At 46.0% G+C, this 22,148-nt stretch overlaps 2 protein-coding genes across 2 annotated transcripts in view; one reads left to right on the top strand and one right to left on the bottom strand.

Annotated features, from left to right (window-relative positions):
• Window positions 1-853: 853 nt before the first annotated feature.
• RDH8 (retinol dehydrogenase 8) lies at window positions 854-6,293 on the bottom strand. Its single transcript, XM_003760469.4, has 6 exons — window positions 5,832-6,293; window positions 4,243-4,404; window positions 2,911-3,090; window positions 2,488-2,581; window positions 1,828-2,011; window positions 854-1,568 (listed from the first exon to the last, which is right to left on the bottom strand). The coding sequence occupies exons 1-6, from the start codon at window positions 5,938-5,940 to the stop codon at window positions 1,344-1,346; spliced, it is 954 nt and encodes a 317-aa protein (XP_003760517.1). The 5' UTR covers window positions 5,941-6,293; the 3' UTR covers window positions 854-1,343.
• A 1,363-nt stretch (window positions 6,294-7,656) lies between these two features.
• COL5A3 (collagen type V alpha 3 chain) overlaps window positions 7,657-22,148 on the top strand; it is a 35,538-nt gene continuing 21,046 nt past the window's right edge. The window contains exons 1-19 of the mRNA XM_023496595.2: window positions 7,657-8,004; window positions 11,918-12,079; window positions 12,176-12,371; window positions 12,483-12,645; window positions 14,394-14,633; window positions 15,133-15,282; window positions 16,169-16,303; window positions 16,455-16,604; window positions 17,137-17,184; window positions 17,305-17,346; window positions 18,467-18,529; window positions 18,906-18,980; window positions 20,353-20,436; window positions 20,844-20,900; window positions 21,180-21,233; window positions 21,451-21,504; window positions 21,810-21,863; window positions 21,950-22,003; window positions 22,088-22,141. Coding sequence (XP_023352363.2) covers window positions 7,902-8,004; window positions 11,918-12,079; window positions 12,176-12,371; window positions 12,483-12,645; window positions 14,394-14,633; window positions 15,133-15,282; window positions 16,169-16,303; window positions 16,455-16,604; window positions 17,137-17,184; window positions 17,305-17,346; window positions 18,467-18,529; window positions 18,906-18,980; window positions 20,353-20,436; window positions 20,844-20,900; window positions 21,180-21,233; window positions 21,451-21,504; window positions 21,810-21,863; window positions 21,950-22,003; window positions 22,088-22,141 — 1,938 coding nt within the window. The 5' untranslated portion in view covers window positions 7,657-7,901. The remainder of the gene's footprint in view (window positions 8,005-11,917; window positions 12,080-12,175; window positions 12,372-12,482; window positions 12,646-14,393; window positions 14,634-15,132; window positions 15,283-16,168; window positions 16,304-16,454; window positions 16,605-17,136; window positions 17,185-17,304; window positions 17,347-18,466; window positions 18,530-18,905; window positions 18,981-20,352; window positions 20,437-20,843; window positions 20,901-21,179; window positions 21,234-21,450; window positions 21,505-21,809; window positions 21,864-21,949; window positions 22,004-22,087; window positions 22,142-22,148) is intronic.

Genomic DNA, 22,148 nt, shown 5'->3' with positions numbered 1-22,148 from the left:
TGTGTTGAAATCTAAACACAGAAATAAGCTTGAAAACTCAGTGTTCTAAGGTTGAAATCTTCCCCTAACTCTGTCAGACTTTCAATTTCTAAAGCTGCAAAAAGAAATCTCAGTCGTCTCATTGATTTACTCAGTATGACAGATGAGCAGACATGTCCTATAAACAGAATAACTAATTTGTCTCCTACATATATGGATTAATATGTGTTCTATTGTGTGTAGATGCTGGCACAATCAATAAGCTACAAATTCAGGCTATAATTTGACCCAGCAATATGACTTATTAGGTTTGTCTCCCAATAACTCATTTGTCTCCTACATATATGTATTAATATGTGTTCTTGTGTGTAGATGCTGGCATAATCAATAGAATAAAAATTCAGACTATAATTTGACTCAGCAACATCACTTTTAGGTCTGTATCCCAAAGAGATGAAAAATGAAAAGGAAAAAGATCAACATATACACAAATATTTTTTGTACATGTACAACAATTTTAGTGTGGCAAAGAATAAGAAATTGAGGGGATGCGTATCAATTTGGGGAATGGCTGAATAAGTTCTGATTGTGATGGAAATGATAAGCAGAATGCTCTCAGAAAAATCTGAAGAGACTTATATGAACTGATGCAAAATGAAATGAGCAGAAACAGGAGAATATTGTATATAGTAACAGCAATATGTATAACTGTGAATGACTTAGCTACTGTCAGCAATATAATGATCCAAGAAAATTTTGAAGAACTCATGATGAAAAATACTCTCCATTTCCAGAGAAAGAACTGATAGACTGAATACAGATTAAAATATATTTTTTAAAACTTTATTTTATTTTTTCTATTTTTCTTTACCACATGACTAAAATAGAAATGTACTTTGCATAACCTATATAAAATTGCTTGCTTTATTAATGAGGGGAGAACAGGAAGGAGGAACTTGGAACTCAAAAAAATGTTTTAATGAATGTTTTAAATGAATGTTGCTTTTACAGGTAATTGAGAAAAAATAAAATATTAAATTAAAAGTGCCAATAAAATAAAATACAGATTCACTTGCAAAGTGTTACTAAATTCACAGTGAAGTGTGTAGATGAGGGTGGGAGGGAGAAGGCTGAAGTACAAGACTGGTACTTAGGCCAGAGTCCAGGAATAAACTCCCACCAATGGAAGGGATTATAAATTTAGGATTTCGAGCATCATTTCTTGAAAAGACTGAAAAGAGAGCCTCTGACTGATATTCATTCCTATCTCTGACTACACATGACTTCTTTACATGGACATGAACTTCCTCATACATACTGTCCCTTTCACATGGCTCTGAGCCCCCAACAGGTGTGAGATCCCCTCACATGGGTGTGATTCTGGGCCGGAGGCAGTTCCCTGTAAGGCATCGCAGGCAACAGAGACTGAATCGGAAAAAGGGCTGGCAGCGGAAGAGGAGACGGTAGAAAGTGCGGACGGAGAGGTCTCCGGAAGGGTCAGCATACTTCAGGGCAGTCAGGGGCGTATACAGAGCATTGGTCTGATAACGAAGGGATGGACGTGTTGAGCCAATCACCTGGACGATGGCCTGGAAAGAGTAGGCTCCTGACTCTTAGGCTCACATTTCCCGAGCCTCCAAAGAGACAATAATAATGGAAACAGAAGCCCAAGGGAGGCAAGAAAGGAGGGAAGTGGAGGTCAGGAGTCTAGTTAGGGTCAGAGGAAGTCATGGAAGGTATGGGCAGTCCCATCCCAAGAGATGCCCTGCTCCATGGCTTTGCTGGTGAAATGGGGGAGGAAGAGAGAGTTGGGAGGAATAAAGATTTCCATCCCCTATACCCCCTTACCTGGACAACATCGTCGGGGCTCTGGCCCAGTGTCTGGAAAATCTCCTTTGATGCCGGGAGGTAAATATTGAGAAAGTAGCTCAAGGTGTCAGGGTCAGTGCCAGGGAAATTATCCTTGGAAATCTGGGCCATTAACTTGGCTTCAAACTCTGTGTTCACCGGCCCTGGTTCCACTAAGGACACACTAGGGAGAGATGAAAGCCTAAGACTTCTTTGGACTCCCATAAAGTCTTTCTCCAATGACTGACTATCCTCACAATGCATTTTGGGAGTTATCAATTCAGTGAAGTGGAATTCCCCAGGAAGGCACTACAATCAAGGACACCCTCCAACAGCAAAATCCTTTCAGGGACTCTTCTCACCTCAGACCCCAGCCCCTTAGAATCTAGGCTTTCTCCCACTCAGCATCTAGGACCCACTCCTCCCTCAGGACACCCTCTCAGACCTTAGGTCTCTTTCTCTTCTATCAATCCCTGGCTTCTAAGGCTCAGACCTTCCTATCCCCTCATACCCTTTAAGACCCCTTCCCTCACTGGCCCTTTTCAGGGCCTACCTCCTCTCCTCCTCAGGGTACAGATCTTCCCTCTCTCTCTCCTCAGCTCTTCCACTCAGAGTTCAGATCCCCAAAATATTCCACCCCGAGTTCCATCCCCATCTCACAAGATATTGAACTGCAGAAGCTGCACAGCCAGACTCTCACAGAATCCCTCTATTGCAAACTTAGAGGCCGAGTAGATGTCATTGAATATGATACCTAGAAAGACAATTTTCCAGGATAGGAATGTATTCAGGTTCAGTGGATGCCCAGGGGAGCCCATACGCCAATTCTGCCTCCTATTCTAGGAATATCTAAGTGGACCTCAATTTCTTCCTTCAGAAGTTGGGACCATTAGGTAGACAAGGTTCCTGGGTGGGATTGGGATGGAGATGAAGCAGGGGAGGAGGGTGTCCTGAGTAAGGCCATATCTTCCCTTTCAGTAAGGAAGCCCATATATCAAGTGAATGGATCTGAGTGGGGTTATCTTCTTATTCAGAAATAGGACTCAATATGGAAGATCCCAGGGATTGGGAAAGGAGTCTTACCCTGCATTCCCATGACACTGCTGATCACCACGATGTGGCCCCTACGTCTCTGCTTCATGCTAGGCAGCACAGCCTTGATCAGTTGGACTACCCCAAAGAAGTTGGTTTCAAAGACCTTCTTGATGTCTGTCATATTGAGGCTCTCCAGGGGCCCAACAAGTCCCAAACCTGCGTTGTTCACTGGAGGGAGTAGGAAAAAGATCTCTGAAGATGGGCCCTGGCCACTCCCTATCCCTAGACAGATCTATTTCCTGCCCCCATACCTACCACTCCATCCCCATCTGGAACTGAAGAAGAGAGCCAGATTATTTTAGTCTAAGTGGGAAGGATTGAGCTCCAATCTGGGAAAGGAGTTCTTGCTGCTGGGGAGTGGCAGTCAGGGTCATAGAGGAGCCATAGGAAAGAGCTGAGATCAACTAAGCCAGGACAGGAAAATGAGACCAAGAGAAGGAAAGTTACTCGCCCAAGATCATACAACTTGTCAGTGGCTAGAACACAGCCTTCTGTCTCCTTGACTATGGCTCTAAGAAGATGGTAGGATAGCATAAACTTGCAACTAGAAACCTCATTGTCCGTTTTGATCAGAGTTTCGTCCCTTTTTTTTGATGTCACAGAACCCTTAAGCAATTAGTTTGATGAAACCCAAGAATCATGGGTTTTCAGAATCATGATTTTTAAATACATAGGATTACCAAAAAAAAAAAAAAAACCCAAAACCCAAAACCCAAAACCCAACAACTATTATATTGAAAAAAGATGTCATTTTTTTTTCCTGATCCAAGTTCCTGGACCCTCAGAAATCTGTCCACAGACCTCTTGGATCCCAAGTTAAGATCCCTCAATCTACAACATAATGCTATTAAACAGTTCCAGAGGATTCATGGCAAAACATACTATTTCTAAATAGAAAGGTGATGGATTTGGAGTAAAGATTGAAGTATGCATATTTTTATATGAATAATGTGGGAATTTGTTTTGCTTGACTATACACATTTGTAAAGGGTTTTGTTTTTCTTGCTTTCCCAATGGGCAGAAAAGTGGAAGGGAGAAAATTCAGAACTAAAAATAAAATATAATTGAATTTTAAAAAAAGAACCCTTGATCTAATTTAACATCCTCATTTTATAGATAGAGGAACAAGCCAAAAGAGAGATGGCTTGCCCCAGATCTCACATGTGGTGAATAATAGCCAGACATGCCAAGAGCTCAGGCTCAAATCCAACCATCTTTCCACTGTAGAGGGTGAGGGAAAGAATCTCCCACCCTTTGTTTGGGCTGGAGGTGGACTCGCTGACTCCTTAGAAGGATCAGGCTGAAGAAGGTCTGCCTCACCTAGCACATCCAGAGACCCTCCCTTAATGGAGCTTAGGCAGGCAGACACGGAGTCCTCACTGCAGACATCCATTTGTGCCACGGTCAACGTCCGCCCTAGAGACTCTCCAGCTGCAGCCTCCAGTTTCTCTTTCTTCCCCAGGTCCCGCATGGTGGCGATCACTACAGTGACCAAGAACATTGTATTGTTGTAAGGGAGCAGCACAATCTCCCGGGGCCCCACCTCCTCCAGCTCCTATGAGACAATTGCCTCTGGTTCCTATGGTTTAGTGTGTGTATATCCATGAATCAGTATGTACATAATTGGAGCTTAATCATGGTTGAATCACACACATGTTGCATGGACTGCAGATCTATGAACACATAGAAGTAGGATCAGAGAATGGAAGATACATACATGAAAGGAAAACAGATTTTAGCTCAGATAAGGAAAATCTTATAGTTAGAGCTATTCAAAAAAGAAATGGGGTGTCTTGGGAGGTGGTGAGTTTTCATTAATAACTGTCTTCAAAGTTAAGACCAGGTAGACACTTTCTGGGTCTGTTTTGGAGGAGATTACATTTCACATGGGGATTAGACTTATAGACATATCTTTTTGACTATCATGCCAGTGCCCTATCCACTACATTAATCTGCCTCTAGTCTGAGTGTCTGTGTGTCTGCTGCATAAGGGTAACTGGCACAGGAGGAGAGGGAAGGAGGCTCTATCCAGTTTGACAGAAATCCAACTGGGTCCTCAAGTTCTAGCCTCCCCCCACTCACCCAAAGTCCTAGTGTCTCCCCCTCCCTCCCCCCTGACACATTCACTACTTCGCTTGAGTAATAGCTCTTTTGCTCATAACAACATTGATCCCTCTGGGTCCTAATGATTTGTGTGTAGGGAGGAAGAAGGTGACCAGTCTGGGGAGCCAGGGATTATTGTATTATTTATGGGATCACCTGATCTAATGGAAGTAATGAGAGGACTACCTAGAAAGGGGGATGCAAGGGCCTCCCAAATCCTCCCTCTGTACACATGTGAAGGACGTACATATGTCCAAGATTACACTTATGTAAGAGGCTTAGTCCTGAAGGTGTAATCCTATAAGGAAGGAGGAAGATGGGAAAGCAGGAAAGAAGACAACTGAAAATGGGGTAAGGAATAGAGAAAGGGGTATCTTCAAGCCTGGGGTGAGGAAAGGTCCCCATGATGCATTCTTCCTCAATCCTTGGAAAATTTAGACGAAACGGATGGGAAAGAAGTAATGGCAAAGGAGGACAGAGGGGCTGTGCATATGGTTTTGTCAATGTGTCTATCTTGTGTGAATGAATCTCTGTCAAAATGTTTACAATTGTATCACTAAAAGTTGAATTGAATTGCATTCCTATACCTACATGGCTGCTTTTGTGGTTATGCCTATTTCTGTATGTCTGCCTCTTTGTTAACATTTGTATATACATATGGAAACATATGTATATATGTAACATGTTAATATGTAACACACACACATATATATCTGTCTCAGTCTTCCACCCCTATTAAAACTGGGGCCGCCCATTTTCCAGTGAAAGGGGTCCCAGATCCATCCCCATCCTTTTTCCCTGCTCACCATGGTATCTCTGTTGAGGGTCTTGAGCCAATTTTACAGCCAGATGCAGACCAATCCCTGAAGAGCAGCCGGTAATCAGGACAGTCCTGGGGTCCTCAGCTCTTGCCATTTCTGACCCCTCTGAGTCATGTGGTCATCCTTGCTTATATGATCAGGCCTGGAAATCTCCCCTCCCCTTTCCTTCCAAGATCACCTGATCCCTGTGCAGTTGTATAACGTAGGGATAATGAACCAATGGCTTAAGAGTAAATAAGAAAGAGGTCAGGAAGGGAGATAGAGAAGATAGGAAGGGGAATAACTAACCATACTTCCTCCAACCACTAAACACAAGGAGCTCTTTCACCTAATGGAGAAATTAGGGAACAATTTGAAGTATACATTAGCATCAGAAGGCTCTGCTGTTTGCTATGAGTGTGATCATGGGCAGATCTTTTAATATTTCTGGACCTCAGTTTCTCCTGTTTGTAAAATTAAATGGTAAGATCAGATGGCTCCTAATGTCAGTTTTCTATCTTAATGCTCTTTACATCTCCTTTTAGGCTACTATCTCAAGAACTGAGAGCTTTGGGAACCATTCCCACCCCATTTTCTTTACATCATAGATTTTAGGGAGTCAAACAGAAATCTGTGTTTTTAGGACCCCTGATCCACTGGAAAGAGTGACACAAGACTTTGGGCTGGGAAAGGCTGAAGTACAGGGATTGGGCATGACAGAGAGAAAGAGAGTCACATAGAAACAGATACTGAGATAGAGAGACAAAGAGAGAGAGATAGGGAGAGAAAGGGGGTTGGGAGAGAGAAGAACTGAGATGATAAGCCCACTTATGGGGAGATACAAGAAGTTATAGACTTGGTATGATTTCCTAAGGGCAGCTGGGTGGCCAAGTGGATAGAATGCTGGGATTGAAGTAAGGAAGAGTTCAAATCTGGCTTCAGACACTAGCTGTGTGACTTTGGACAAGTCATTCAACTGTATTGGCCTAAGTTTCCTCAACCATAAAATGAGCTGGAGAAGGAAGTGGCAAACTACTCCCAGTAACTTTGCCAAGAAACCCCTAACAGGATCAGGATTCTGGAAACATTTTTTCCTACACACTCAGAAGCTACCTAGAGGTCTCATCAGTATTATTACTGGTGGTGAGTAGTGATGAGCAGGAGTAGGGATATTTGAGTCCCACCATCCTCTACACCCCGATTTCAGGCCAGACTCAGTCTTCCACTCTGCTCACAAAAATGCTTTGTTTTTGAAGAGAGGGCCAATAAGAATGGGGTCAAGCCCTTCTTCAAGGTCGGGGCTTCTTTTGCCTCTGGAGACAGAGCAGGGATTCCCCACTCCAGCAGTCTCTTTCCTCTAGGTGTCTGTCCTCCTCCCCTCCCAGGTCTTTTCGTTCCTCCCCAGAAAAACTTATATATGGGCTTAAGTTCAGAGCATAACCAGATTCAGGGAATCCCCCAAACCCAGACTCAAGAATTCTGGAGCCACTTAAAAGCACGGATGTGCACGCAAGCACGCACGTGTACAGAGAAACAGACATAGACACAGACACACATGTGCTGAGACCTGCCTTAGGTTGGGATAGGGCCGCAGAAGGCTCAAATTACTCTGGAGTCCCCCATCATAAACTCTTAAGCCTGGAGGGGGAGACTGGATTGGAATAATTTTGCCCCGGCTCCCAGCCCTCAGTGAGAGTCTGTGAGAGACGCTCCATAGAATCGGCCAATTAGGTCTCTGGACAAAATTTTCCCAACTCCGGCTTCCCTCCAGGGAGAGTTCCAAGTGAGCACGCCCCCGCCCCGCCTCGCCCGGCCCCGCCCTGCCCGGCCCGGCCCAGGCTGGGCCGGAGCGCCCGGGTGGGGTAGGGACGGGACAGAACCAGAGGGGGCGGGGGCTCCGACAAGTTTCTGCTCAGAAGTCTGGAGAAGTTGCTTTAAGTTTGAAGTGGGAGCCCAGTTGAGAGGATCCCCTCCCCCCACCTCTCCCACCTGTAGCAAAGAGGCTTCCCCTGTGCCCTTCAGCGGGTGATCGCGGCACACTGCTGCGACCCGGGCCGGGGCCGGCTGGAAGTGAGGATGAGGGATGGGACCGGTAGCCGAGAACGGGGCTGGTCCAGATCCTGGGCAGATTTTTTCCTGTTCCTCACTTCCCTGATGCAACTGCCCCAAGGGGGAATTGGTAAGTGGGGATCGGGGGTGTCTGGATTTCCCAAGTAAAAATACCGTCCCCCCCCCCCACCCCAGTCCTGAAGAGTGAAAGGAAGGGGAATCCCAGAATTTTTCTCGGTGCTTTGGGTGGGGCTGGGGGGAATGAGGGTGTGATTGCGTGAGACACAATAAATTGTAGTGTGTCGTTCCGTGCCTATAGTCTGCAATTATGTGTTAAGTCATCGCGATTATCAGTTTGAGTGATTTGCATGTGATTGTGACTGTGTTTGAAGTGGAATAGGGACTGGGTGATCGTGTCAGTGTATATGTGTGACTATCACTGCGTTATGGTACTAGTTGTGATTTGTCGGTCTGTATTGCATGTAAGGTAGTGATAGAATCGTGTGATTCTGGTCGTGGATCCTTGTACTATTGTGTCTGTGGTTGTGATTGTCACACACAGCACCGTGTGCATTGTAGCATTGTGTAGCCTTGGGGGAATGCTCAAGTATCTGTGAGCATGATTGCATGTTTATGTGTATTGTCTGAATAGTCGGTGTAAATTATTCTGTGTGCGCTCTGGCAGTTGAACGCTAGTATGTCTCAGAGAATGATTTAATGTTTATGAGTGTGATAAAAGTATGTTTGTGTGTTTTGTTTGAGTAGTGAGTGTGAATTATTCTGTGGGCGCTCTGACAATTGAAAGCTAGTTGTCTCAGCGAATGATTTAAATGATTATGAGTGTGATAACAGGATGTCTGTATCGGGACACTAAGTGTATTGGGAGTCTGTGAGACATAACGGTTGTGCAGCAGTGGCTGTATTAGCTAATTAAAACCTGTGTTCAAATCTGACCTCACACACCAGCTGTGTGATCCTAGACAAGTCACTGAACCTTGTTTGCTTCAGTTTCCTCATCTCTAAAGTGAGCTGGAAAAGGAATTAACAAGTCACTCCAGTATCTTTGCCAAGATGGGGTCACATAAAATCAAATTGGACTGAAACAATTGGGGAACAATAATATTCATATGAGTGACATTGTGTATTTCTCGATTTGTCATGCGAAATTATGCTTAATTGTGTTGCATAAATCTGTTATTTTATTGTATCATTGTGTGCCATGATAGTGATGATATGAGAATAATATTTGTGGGAATTTATCCGAGAGAATATTTATCTCATTAACTTCTGCCCATCCCTTAGCTTTGGGGGAGGAAAGCAAAATCGGGAGGTGATGGCGCCCCCTGGAGGTCTGAACTGCCTCCCAGGTCATCCTTCCTACCCGCGAGTGATTTTGCCCATATCTCCCTCTTTTTCTCCAAACTCCAATCCCATTTACTTCATTTGACTATGGATATGCTGCAGGCTAACGGGAGTCCCTATCTTGGGCAGCCTCCTCCTGCTTCCTACGGCACAAGAGCCCTGGGCGGTCCCTAAGGCCGCTCGGCTCAGCACCATGGACAGGGCCCAGGGAGAAGGGGAGGGGCAGGGCTGGGTTCAGGGGCTGGGTTGAAGGGGGCAAATATCCTCTCCTCCCCCACCAGCTGCGACCCAGTTTAATAGTGTTTTTCCTCTGTAATTTCTCACCATCCCCCGGGGTGGCCCTAGGCCTGGGCTGAGTGAGTCATCAGTCACTGTGACGCATACCCAGCTGTGCATATTTGGCAGAGGGGGGGTCTCACCATCCCCTGGGGAAGGACCCCCATTCCCTCCCCTAGAAGAGGCATTCCTCAGAGGGAGGTGACTCTGAAGTACTCTGTCCCGATTGCTTCTGGGAAGGCTACAACCCTTCTCCCACATCTGGGATTGGACGTCCCTTTGCTCCCCACAGCTAACCCATATTAATGTTTCAATGTCCTTAAAGAAGACCTTGAGCTCTGTAATTGCCCCAGACCCTTTCATTCTTTCCTTAGCTTGGCAGAGAGTTAGAATGGGGGAGAAGGGAAAGGTTGCTCGTGCCAACTCCGCCCCCATCCTCTAGGACTAAAGGCCTCTTGTCTTTGGTCACTCTGGCCTGGGGAAAAGGCAAGGAATGAGCTAACTCCAACACTAGAGAGAGAACCAGATCCGGCTGTAAGTTTTAGAAAAGTCATCTGAGGAAGAAAGGGGAAGAATCTGAAATGGAAGCAGGGAGGATTTAGGTTAGAATTTACAAATGCCAGGAATTGTAAGAATGAGCAATTCAGAAGTATTTGCTCCCTTCACACTCCCACCCCAAAGATTGGAGGGGGAGTCTTAGATAGAATGATTGTGGGAAGGCTGGTGGGGGAGAGTGGCCAGATCATCACTTATATATCTTCCCTTAGGATGGGGCAGTATTGTCGTCGTTGTTGTTTGTCCTTGGCTTTCTTGGAGAGGACCATGACATCAGGGAGATGATGCTATGACATGCAAATGAGTTGTATTTAAGTGAGGGTGGGCTGTTATCAAGTGGCCAGCCTCACTTTTTCTTTCAGAGCCATCTGGGGCCAGTAGCAAGATATAAATCAGGATGACTGGAGGTGACCCTCTATGGGCTAGTGACTACCCATGTGATATCTTGTGATCAGCAGGGAGCCGGAGTCCTAGTCCCTGCCTCAACCCTTACTCCCTAAGGGAGTCCTGATGTTAAGCCTTCCCCCCTTTCTCTCCAAATCCTTCTCACATGTACTCAAGGGGAAGAATCAGGACAGGAGTCAGGACTGCCCTTTTAGTCCAGTTATATGCCAGCCTATGAAATTTAGAATCAGCTAAAAAAAAAGAAAAAGGCAGAAGTAAAAACAAACACACAGAGAAAATTGATGAGACAAGTTTATGAATCCCAAGAAGGGGGAAGAGAAGATTGTCCTATGTGGAACCTTACCAAAGAAAGATCTATAATGGGAGGGGGAACTCTGAAGGTCCAAGGGAAACCCCTCCTTCACTTAATCTTCCCCCTTCCTGGGGGGGGAGGAGTAGAATCTGCCTCCCCTTTTATGAAGTCAGCAGGACTGGGAGATTAGAGTGAGATCATGGCAGATTCTGTGGAAATCTTGATCCTGCCAAGAATCTGAGGTCAGAAGGTCAGTAGGACAGGAGGTTGGGTGGGTGGGGGCCCAGGGGAAGCCCCCTACTCCCCCTCAGTTCTGCTCTGCAGCAAAGGGAGGGGCCCATCTGGATTCACTTAGTCTGCGCTTGGACTACTTTAGTTTTTCCCAGGGTGGGGGCTGCTTTACATACGGCTCCCATAATTGTATCTCCCCCTTACCTGTCCCCTGCCCTCCCTCCTGTTCTTGGGTAGCTGGGGAGGAGTACTCATTAAACACCCTCAATATATACTCCCTAATGGGGGGTGGTTTTGTGGACATTGAGTGAGGGGATCATTTGCTTCACATCTGGTCTCTTCCTGCTGCCAGTTTGCCTCTGTGTGTATATGTAGGGGGGACACTTCAATGAGAACAAACCTTCTAGAACGTACATTCTCTGAATATGTGTTTTCCCTTTTGTCCCCTTGCCCTTGTTTCTCAGGAAAAGATCAGGAGTCAGAGGGAGGAAGAGGGGTAAGGATCCCAGGGAGAGAGGAGAGGGAAGAGCTGAAGTTTCAGCCTGACTAGGAACAGGGGTGAGAGCTGTAAGGGCCCAGGGGCCCTGGGCTGGGACTAGGGGAGTAAAGAGAAAGTCAGGCACTGGGGCTCAGGCCAGGAACTTTTGATTCATCCTAAAAGTAGGTCAGATTTTTTCTCACTAAAGACCAAGTAAAAAAGATTGAAGCCAAAGGCCTAACAAAATGGAACAGCTGGGTGTGGGGGTGGTAAGAGCAGAGAAGAGGGTGTCCCAGGCCCAGGTCCTGCCTCCCAAATTCCTAATCTTGGCTTCTCCCTTCCCAAGCATCAGCTCCCCAACACAAGACCAATATGTGGGCAGAGTTAGGCGTCTCAGCCCCTGTCCCACCTTAGCACCCACAACTTTATGGTTTGGTCCTTCAGCTGATCCTGTAGATGTGCTTCAAGAATTGGGAATCAAGGAAGGCAAAGCCCAGGTCCCCGAAGTGCCTGGCTTCTGCCCTCAGAGGTTCCCAGAAGGAGATCGAGCATTCTGGGTGGGGAACTCCAGCCAACTCAGTGTTCCTGTGGCGAAGCTTTGGCCAGGTAAGACCTGAAAGGGGAAACTGGGAGGATGTTGGGGGAGGTAGTCCAGGCCGCTGGGGAGGTCCCATTCTCAGTTGTCTTCTCCCATTGTCCCAGCTGGTCACTTTCCAGAGAACTTTTCACTGCTGATCACCCTGAGGGGCTATTCTTCCGCTCAGGCAGTCCTCCTGTCCATTTATGATGAAAGGGGAGTGAGGCAACTGGGACTAGGAGTGGGGCGGCCAACCCAGCTCCTGTCTGACCCACCCAGCCCCAGCCTGCTTCCTTCAGCAGTTGACCTCATGGATGGCAGGTGAGTGTCTCTGACCAGTTAACCTCAGGTTGATAGACTGGGGATTTGAGAAAAGAGGGAGCAGCAGCATTTTCCACCCCCGCGTCAAGATTGAATTCCTTCTCCCTCCAGGTGGCACCGTGTGGCGGTCAGTGTGGACAGCTGGACAGTGACTCTGGTGGTTGACTGTGAGCCACAGCCCCCAGTGAGCTGGGGCCGGCAGAGATTGACCCCTATCAGCATAGCTGGGTTCATTATGCTGGGGACACAGGACTCTGGAGAAGAGACCTTTCAGGTAGGAGGCAGAACCTTTGGAGGGAAGAAGACCCAGGGAGCAGTGATGGTCTGTAAATGGAGAAGACTGGAAGGGGAAGGATGTTCAGGGTGCAGACAGACTAAGGGAGATCCTGACCCCCTGAACCCCAAATCCACCCAATGTTAGAGCAAAACAGAAAACCAGGCTGGAGAACCGAAGGCACCCTTCTTCTACAGGAAAGCTTGGGGCTCCTTTCTTCTTGGCTTCTCCCAGATCTCAGCCCCACCTCTCCATCCCCACCCCCATCCTTGCTCCAGGCCTCCAAACTGGGGAACTAAACGTTCAGATTAAAGAAATGGGTGGGGTTGTGCAGCTCAGGCCTGCTGTGAGCCGAGAATGGTGTGAGATTGTATTGGGGTGTGTTTAACACTATTAATGGGGAGGGGGTCAGGGTGGATTCCAGATTGTGAGGCTTTGAAAGTGACCCCCCTCCCTGTGGTGTTTGTAATCTCTCCACTAGCTCCCCCTCCCTCTCTCCTTTGATTCTGGGATCTTAGGGCTACTAAGGAATACTCTGGAAACTCTCTAGAAAAGTCTTAAATGAGAGTCTCCAGAAAAAGTCTAATAAGAATCTTTTTTTGGGGGGGGGAAGGGGAAGGCAATCAGGGTTAAGTGACTCGCCTAGGGTCATACAACCAATAGGTATCTGGTTTGAACTCAGATTTATGACTCCAGGGTAGTCCTTAGCTGCCCCTCTAGTGAGAATCTAGATTTTTTTTTCCTGGAAAAACACTGATGGAACTCTGAGTGAATCTCCGATCATTCAGAGGATTCTGGGGATTTCCTAGAGGGTTTTTAAGGGATTTCTGGAGGGGATGGGGAATCCCTGGAGGGATCTAAAGGAATAATTTTGGTTTGGGTGGGGTCTTTGTGTAAGGGTAAGGAAATGACCTGAGCAGGGGTTAGTTTATGAAGCTTGGGAAGGGAGGGGTGGAAATCTCTAGAGAATATTGTAGAGGATTGTGGGTTTTTAAAGTACTTGGTCTGAAAGAGTTTCTTGAAGGAAGGTCTCTGGGAAGAAGAACTTCTCCGAAGTTTCAGAGGCGTGGAACTGGAGAATATTTCATTCTAAGGTCCCATGGGGGAACCTTGAATTCCTAAGAATGTTGGGGACTACATATCTCTGAAGGCCTGATGTAGATGATGGGCACAGCCCTTGTGTTGGAACAGAAATATCAGTGAAACCCCTTTACCCCTGAAAACACTTGGTGAAGATGGAAAGAGGGTGTTGGAAGAGAGGCATCTAGAGCCTGGGAGAAGTATGAGCTTTTCCTTAAGGCTGGGTCCAAATTGAATATATGGAGGGAGAAGGGAGCAAGGACTGTGCCCTTCCACAGGGGCCCCCAGTTCCCACAACTTCATGGAATGGGATGAGATGGGTCAGATTACTCATCTTATTCCTACTCTCCCTGCCCCAATCTTCTTCCCCTACCCCCAGCACACACTCTCAGCCTGAGGGGGCCTGGGAGTAGTAGATAGAGTCTTAGTCAGTCCCAGCTGTTCTAGAGTTGTTTCCAGGAGCTTACACCCCCACTCCTTTCTACTTTAGGACAGGAGACCTGATATTACCTTTTCTAAGCCTTTTCCTACATGAGCTAGAATCAGGAATAGTCCTGAGGTGAAGGTAGCAGGTGCTATCAAAGGGCTGGGGGAGAGCAAGGATGATCCCAGTTCCTGATTCCTCAGACTCTCTCCTCACTCCCCTCTCTTGCCTTTTCTCTCTGCAGGGGGATGTCCAGGACCTTATGATCCTGCAAGATGCTCAGGCTGCCTTCAGGGCCTGTGAAAACTTGCTGCCAGGGTGTGATACGCCCACTACCTCAGCTACCCCATCTACCCCAGCCATCCCAGCTACCCCAGCTACCTCAGCTACCCCAGCTGTCCCGTCTATCCCAGCTACCCCAGCTACCTCAGCTACTCCAGCCACTGCAGCTATCCCAGCCATTCTGGCTACCCCAGCCATGGAGGTAAGCAAAACTTTGCATTTGTCACAAAAATTACTTAGAGGCCACTAGATGGCAGTGTGGATAGAATGCTGGACTTGGAATCAGAAGGACCTGAGTTTGAATCCTACCTGAGATACTAACCACCTCAACAATTAAGCTCTTTAAGGACAAATGACTTAATTTCTCTTGGCTTCAGTTTTCTCCCTTGCAAAATAAAAGGGTTGGACTTGACTTATAAAGTTCCTTCCAACTTTAAAATCTATGAACCTATAGCTCTATATGCCCCGGTACGGGGTAAATAATTCTCCTCGTATGGAGTAGGTGACTCCTGACTTGTTAGCATGGGATGGCTCCTGCCCTTGGGCAAGTGACATTAGATCACTCACCTTGGGACAGGTGATCCTTAATAACTAGCTCACAGTCCAGGATCCTATGGACCTAGAATGCCTGGGTTCCCAAAGCAGAGGGATGCTTGCTGGGGGCATCTTCTGGGGCCCTGAGCAGAATGCCTTCTATTCAGGTTGAGCCAGATACCTCTCCTCCCCAAAGGAAAGGGAAGGGGAGAGGGAAGGGAAAGGGCCGGAAAGGCCGAAAGGGCAAGGGCAAGAAGAAGAAGAAAAACAAGGAGTCTGAGAAACCAGAAGTGCCTCCAATTTCACCAGAGGGCCAGGTAAGGTCTCCCCTCCATCCCTTCTACCTTCCCCAAGAAGACCAGCCACACCCATCTTTAATTTTCATTAATGATGACTAGTGGTCATTTAAAAGAAATCAGGGGTGGGTGAGAGATACAGCTAGTCACTGTCACATGCCCCCAGGATGTAGGAATAACAAGTCTTTCTTGGACCTTCCCAGACTCCTTCAGTTCTCCTCCCTACCCTCCTTAGTTCTGACCTTTTTGCCTAGGAACTGTCTTCTTATCTCTCCCCCTTTCCTTTCCCTTGACCCAATTCTTCCCACAGCTGCCCTGGCCCCCAGGGAATTGTGGGGAAATAAGTCTGATCCTGGTCCCCCACCTCCACCCCCTTGTTCTAGCCAGGCTGAGCAGGATTGACCATTGAGTGTTATTCTAAGGCCAGGGGAAATATACTGCTTCGAGCTTCCAGACACCTGGCCCTTAGGGCTGATACTGACGCTATTGTTGACCAGTCTCACTGTCCTCAGGACTACCATCTAAAACTCTTAATCTGGCACCTACATTTTCCAGTATGATCCTAATACCTCCCAAAGCTTCCCTCCTATTCCTTCGGACTAACTTTCCTTTGTTCATGTTGTTGCCTATTTTATGATTCTTTATCTTCCCCCCCCTTATATAAATACATCACTCCCCCAATCTATGACCCAGATTTCACTGAAGTCCATCTTTCCCCATAAGCACAGCCCACTAGGCTCACTCTGAGCTCCTGTACATCCGAGCTCCACACCTTCCCCTCCCTGTGTCTAATTGTGCTCAATTATTTCCTGGCCTGTGTTATATCATATGTGGATCTGGCTGCCCTCTGCCCAGATCCTGCAACTTCAGGTCTCCCAGAGATGCTGATCTGTTTTCTCTTTCTCAGACCATCACTCACATTGCTGAGAGAGAGACTCTAACTCTCCTCCCTGAGTCAGAGCCTGTGGCCCCAACTGTCCCCTCAAATGTCACAGTCATCGCATCCACAGTGGCCATCGATCTCAATGTCACCACTTATAAGGTAAGATCAGGGTCTGGGGAGGGAGATTTGGGGGGCTGATAGGAATTGTGGGGCAGGAGTGGAGAGAGGAAGAGGAGTAGAAGGTGATTATTTGGGCTCAGCAGGATGAATGATGTGCCTGCTTCTCCTAACCCTTGTGGCTTCTTCCCAGGACCCTGGAATTGAGTCAGTGTCTTTTGAAGATACACAGGAGCTCCCTGAGCCAAGGGAGGGAAGAGATGAAGAGAGGGGAAACTACACTATGAACTCCATCTATGGACCGGCTGAGCGTGGACCAGAGTCCCAGATCTATATATTTCCTGTGAGTTTGGGGAAGTCTGTGGGCAATAAGGGACTTGGGGAAGATACAGGGCTCTAGGAAAATAGGCTCTGAGGGATAGGAGACTCGGGGGTGGGGGATGATAGATGCTGGGAGATAGCCTCTGAGTAGCATAAGAGGTCTGAGGAGATGATATTTCTGAAGGATGAAATGCCTCCTGAGGAATCGGAAACTATGGAAGAATTGGGAATTTGGGGGAAATGAAGGGCTCTAGGAGTATTTGGAACTCTGGGGAGGTTTTCCAAAAATGGAAAACTTTAGAGGACTGAAAAATTCTAAGTGATGAGTCTTTGGGGGACATCTAGTGTCTGGAGGAGAGGCAATTCTATAGGAACAATTTCCCAAGATGCTCTGGAAAGGTTGAGGGCCTAGGATACAGGATCCCTAACTGGAGAGCAGTGTGATAGTACCACAGGGTTGATACTTTATTTAAAGTGGAAGAAGGGCTGATTGAGATTTGGAAGGGATTCTGATTTTCTGTATTACCTTCTCTTTCCTTTCCACTGCATCCTAGAATGCTGGTGAAAAAGGTCAGAAAGGAGAGCCAGCAGTGATTGAAGTGGTGAGTGGAGGATAATAAACACCAAATGTGTTTGGAGTGTTGGATGAGCCCTTCCCTGTAGGGATGTGCGGGAGGGATGCTGTGACTAGCTGGGGGGTCACATTTGTGTTTCTCTGGCAGGGCCAGCAGTTTGAAGGGTACCCAGGACTTCCAGGGCCTTTGGTGAGCATTAATAACCCAACTTTTTCCTCTCTCCCTTTCCTTTTGGTTATCCCATCTTCCCAGAATGCGCTTTAGTAAACCCCCTCACATTGATTTTTCATTCCTCTCAACAGAACCACATAGCCACAGAGGAGGCTAGAGACGAAGTGTGTGTGTGTGTGTGGGGGGGGGGTGTGTCTTTGAATTGGAAGCCAGTAGAGTTGAGTGGGGAGAATGATAGAAGACTGTAGGAAATCATTGAAGTTCAGTGGGGGGCAGGACTTGAAAGGGAGACATTGATCATTGTAGAAATAGCTGGTGAAGAGTTACTGAAGGGGGACAGTTATGGGGCTCAAATAAGGGGAGGAAGTAGGGAAGGGTCTAAAAGGGTTCAGAAGAAAAAAGATTTTGTCTGACTTAAATATGTGCGATGGGTTTCTTATTTTTTTTCCTTTTCAATGATAGGGGAAGGTATGTCAGAAGGGAGAGAATGTCAAAAATAGAAATATTTTTAAAAATTAATCAATTTATTTATTATTAAAGCTTTTTATTCTCAAAACACATGGATAGATAATTTTCAACATTCACTCTTGCAAAACCTTGTGTTCCAAAATTTTTTCTCTTCCTTCCTCCTACCCCTTTCCCTAGATGGCAAGTAATCCAATATAGGTTAAACATGCAATTCTTCTATACATATTTCCACAAATATCATGCTGCCCAAGGAAAATCAAATCAAAAAGGAAAAAATGAGAAAGAAAACAAAAAACAAGCAACCAAAAATTTAAAAAGTGAAAATACTATGTTGTGATCCATACTGAGTCCCCACAGTCCTCTCTCTGGACTGTGCAGGTGGCTCTCTCTATCACAAGACCATTGGAACTGGCCTGAATCACCTCATTGTTGAAAAGAGTCACGTCTATCAGAATTGATCATCATATAATCTTGCGGTTGCTGTGTACTATGTTCTCCTGGCTCTACTCACTTCACTTAGCATAGATAGAAATATATATATTTAAAAAGGGGTCAGTGATGAAAGTCAGTGAGGGATATCAGTGTAAGGAGGTCATTATAGAAACCACTGGAATCAGTCCCAACCCCAAACATCTCTTCCATTTTGACTCCTGCTTTTCTTTTCCCACAGGGAATAGTTGGTCCTTCAGGTCCTCCTGGTCCACCTGGCTTCCCTGGAGACCCAGGGGAAAGGGTAAGGAGTCCAAGAATGGAGGGAAAGATGAAGTTTGGGGGGATTGGGGGAGATTGGGGGAGGTGGAAATTTGGAATCCTCACATCAAAGGGGAATGAATCTGGGAAGAAGTCCTGACTCAGGGAATTAGAAGGCTTCAATCTGTGTGATCTTGGACAAGTCATTTGTTTATTAAACCCCATTTTTCTCATCTTTAAAATGAAGAGGCTGAACTAGGTGATCTCTAAGCTCTCTTCAGTGTTATTCTTAGTTTCTGTTTGATCCTTTTCTCTTTTTATGGTCCCCAACCCATTCTATCTGGAGCTCCCTGTATGTCCCTGACTCTGTGTGAATCTTTTTGAACAGACATGGCTTTTCATCTCCTCTCCTTTGCCAGGGTCCTGCTGGTCGTCCTGGTCTCCCTGGAGTGGATGGTATCCGAGGCCTCCCAGGGACTGTAATAATGATGCCTGTGAGTTTGGAAGGGGAATGGGATAAGAAGGGGCTCTGATAGTAGAGGGGGTGTCTTTTGAAAATACACAGGAGCTCCCTAATATATGTGGGTGTGGAAAGGAATCTCAAGCTATAGAGGAGAAGTTGTGCAATTCTTCCTTTCTCCCTACTGGATGTGTGGGCTCTGATCTATTTTAGGTGAGGAATATTCCTCCATGGTTCTACTTAGCTTTCTCCCATTCTGTGCCTGGAGGACCTTAGCCTTCCATAGCCCCTCTATTCCTTTCTTCTGAAATGTATGTACAGAAGAAGAGAATCCTGATCTTTGATAGATTGTCTCTCCACCCGCCAGTTTCACTCTATTCTCTCTTTTTAAAATCATAGATTTTTATTTTCAAAATACATTCAAAGATAGTTTTTAACATTCAACCTAGCAAAACCTTGTGTTCCAAATTTTTCTCATGCCCTTCCCTGGACAGCAAGTAATCCAATTCTTCTAAACATAGCTCTACATTTATTATGCTGCACAAGAAAAATCAGATCAAAAAGGAAAAAATTGAGACAGAAAAAAGTAAGAAAACAACAACAAAAAAGTGAAAATATATTGTGATCCACATTCAGTCCCTACACTGGATGCAGATGGCTCTCTCTATCACAAGTCTTTGGAATTGGCCTGAATAACCTCACTATTGAAAAGAGTCGAGTCCATTGCAGCTGATCATCACATATCTTGCACAATGTTTTCTGGTTTCTACTTGCTTCACTTAGCAGCACTTCATGCAAGTCTCTCCAGGCCTTCCTGAAACCGTCCTGCTGATTGTTTCTGATAGAACAATAATATTCCATTATATTCATATAGCATAACTTATCTAGCCATTCCCCAGTTAATGGGCATCCACTCAGTTTCCATTCCTTGCCAAAAGTCCAAAAAGGGCTGCTATAAACATTTTTGTACATGTGGGTACTTTTCCCTTTTTTTTAATGATCTCTTTGGGATACAGATCCAGTAAAGACACTGCTGGATCAAAAGGAATGAACAGTTTTATAACCCTTTGGGCATACTTCCAAATTGCTCTTCAGAATGGTTGGATCAATTCACAACTCCACCAACAATATATTAATGTCCTAGTTTTCCTACATCCCCTCCAATATTTCTCTTTATCTTTTCCCATCATCTTAGCCAGTCTGAGAGATGTGTTTCACTCTTTTCTCAAACACTGATATATGGTCATGAGGAGATCTATGAGTAGGTTGTCCTTCCTTGGGCTTCCTTATTTCCTCTCCCCTTATCCCCTCCATATATGTGTTTATAAGTGGGCTTTAACCTATGGATTTGGAGGACAGCTGTCTCTTTTTGGTCCCTTTCTTACTCACCATTTCTATCTCCCCAGTTCCACTTTGGGGGTGAGTCCCTCAAGGGTCCCCCAAGCTCCTTCCAACAGGCACAGGCACAGGCAGTGCTACAGCAAACCCAGGTGAGAGCCTACATGGGTAATGAGACTTATGGGAGGAATAAGGACTCAAGAGCTTCCATAAGAGATTAAATGAATTAAATGAGTAGCCTTAAAATTGAATTAACTAATTTAGTTTAATTGAGTGGCAAGGGGAAGTTATAGGTAAATAATTAGGCATTCATAGGAGTTATAGGTAGGATGTGACTGGAGAAAGTGGTGGGATGACATGGTGATGGAAAGGCTATTGGGTCTATCATGGTCTAATGGAGATATGTCTCTTCTGTATCTCCTTCTGTCCTTGGGTGGGAAGGCTCAGGAGGGATTTTGGATGGTATTTCTCTCTACTCTCTGGGGAAGAGTGACCTGATGTCTGAAGGATCATGAAAAGAATCTTGGGAATGTATTAATAGCTCTCTCCAATTTTCCAGCTCTCCATGCAAGGCCCTCCTGGCCCTATCGGGCTTACAGGTCGAGCTGGACCCTTGGTGAGTTGGAGGCAGTACCTGTAATTCGGGATGGGGAGAGGTATTGAGGGTGTGGAGGAGGGTTACAGAGGAGAGAAGGAAATGAATGAGGAGGATTAGTTCCTGGGTCACTCTTAGGTGTGTCAGTTCTTTTTGTTCAATGACATTATTATTATTATTATTATTATAGCTTTTTATTTACAAGTTATATGCATGGGTAATTTTACAGCATTGACAATTGCCAAATCTTTTGTTCCAATTTTTTGTTCAATGATTCTTTTAACTTTTCTACCTGTCCAGGGTCTCCCTGGGTATCCAGGTCTGAAAGGAGAACCAGGGATAGCAGGACCACAGGTGAGTTTTTGTGGGGTGTTGGTATCTGATCAATGATGATCAGGTTGAGAGGGATTTTTTCCATGGGTCAGGACACAGGACTGAGATAATTTGGAGGAAGGACTGAAGGAAGTGACTCTGTTTATGAACCTCCTTCTTCATTCTTCCAGGGATTAGGGTCAAAGCTGAGACACCATAGGATTTTCTTACTTTTATTTTCATTCTGTTATTCCCACAGGGTCCTAGAGGTCTACAGGGTTTACCTGGGCCCTCTGGAAAAGAAGGAAAACAGGTAAATGACTTAGAACTTCCATTGACCTTCTAATGAGATTGCCATTCTTTTGTGGAAATGTAATATGACAAAAAGAAAGATCGGGGACCTGCAGTTCTGCACTCCAAGAATCTCCTGCTTCATCTTTATCTGGTCATAGCAGTGAGATGGAAGCAGAGCAGTTCTGGTTGAGAAGCAGTCCTCTGCAGCCATTCCTCCCTCTTGCTCCACAAATTCCCCAGTGTGACAGGAAGGTAGCTAAGGGTATGAGGAGGAGAACCATGTCTTCTCACCTTTCTGTCCCCTCTCTCCATCCTGGACTATAGGGTCGCTCTGGAGCAGATGGACCAAGGGGTCTCCCAGGGGATACTGGACCTAAGGTGGGTGATGGGAATTTGGCAGCCAAAGAGACATGGCAGTGTGGAGTGTCCCAGAGTTCAAAGCTCAATTCATATCTCTCTGACAGGGTGACCGGGGTTTCGATGGCCTGCCCGGGCTGCCAGGAGAGAAAGGCCAAAGGGTGAGTGTCTCCAAACTCCTTTCCCCTGGAAAATTATTTTCCTTTCGATATGCTTCCTATACTCACTCTCTCTTCCTTCTCCAGGGAGATGTTGGCCATGTTGGGCAGCCAGGGCCCCCTGGCGAGGATGGTAAGAAGGTAAGAT

The sequence above is a fragment of the Sarcophilus harrisii genome, chromosome 1, assembly GCF_902635505.1.
Source record: "Sarcophilus harrisii chromosome 1, mSarHar1.11, whole genome shotgun sequence".
Taxonomy (NCBI): Eukaryota; Metazoa; Chordata; class Mammalia; order Dasyuromorphia; family Dasyuridae; genus Sarcophilus; species Sarcophilus harrisii.
Note: the sequence above shows the minus strand (reverse complement) of the source record. Positions and strands in the feature narration are given on the sequence as shown.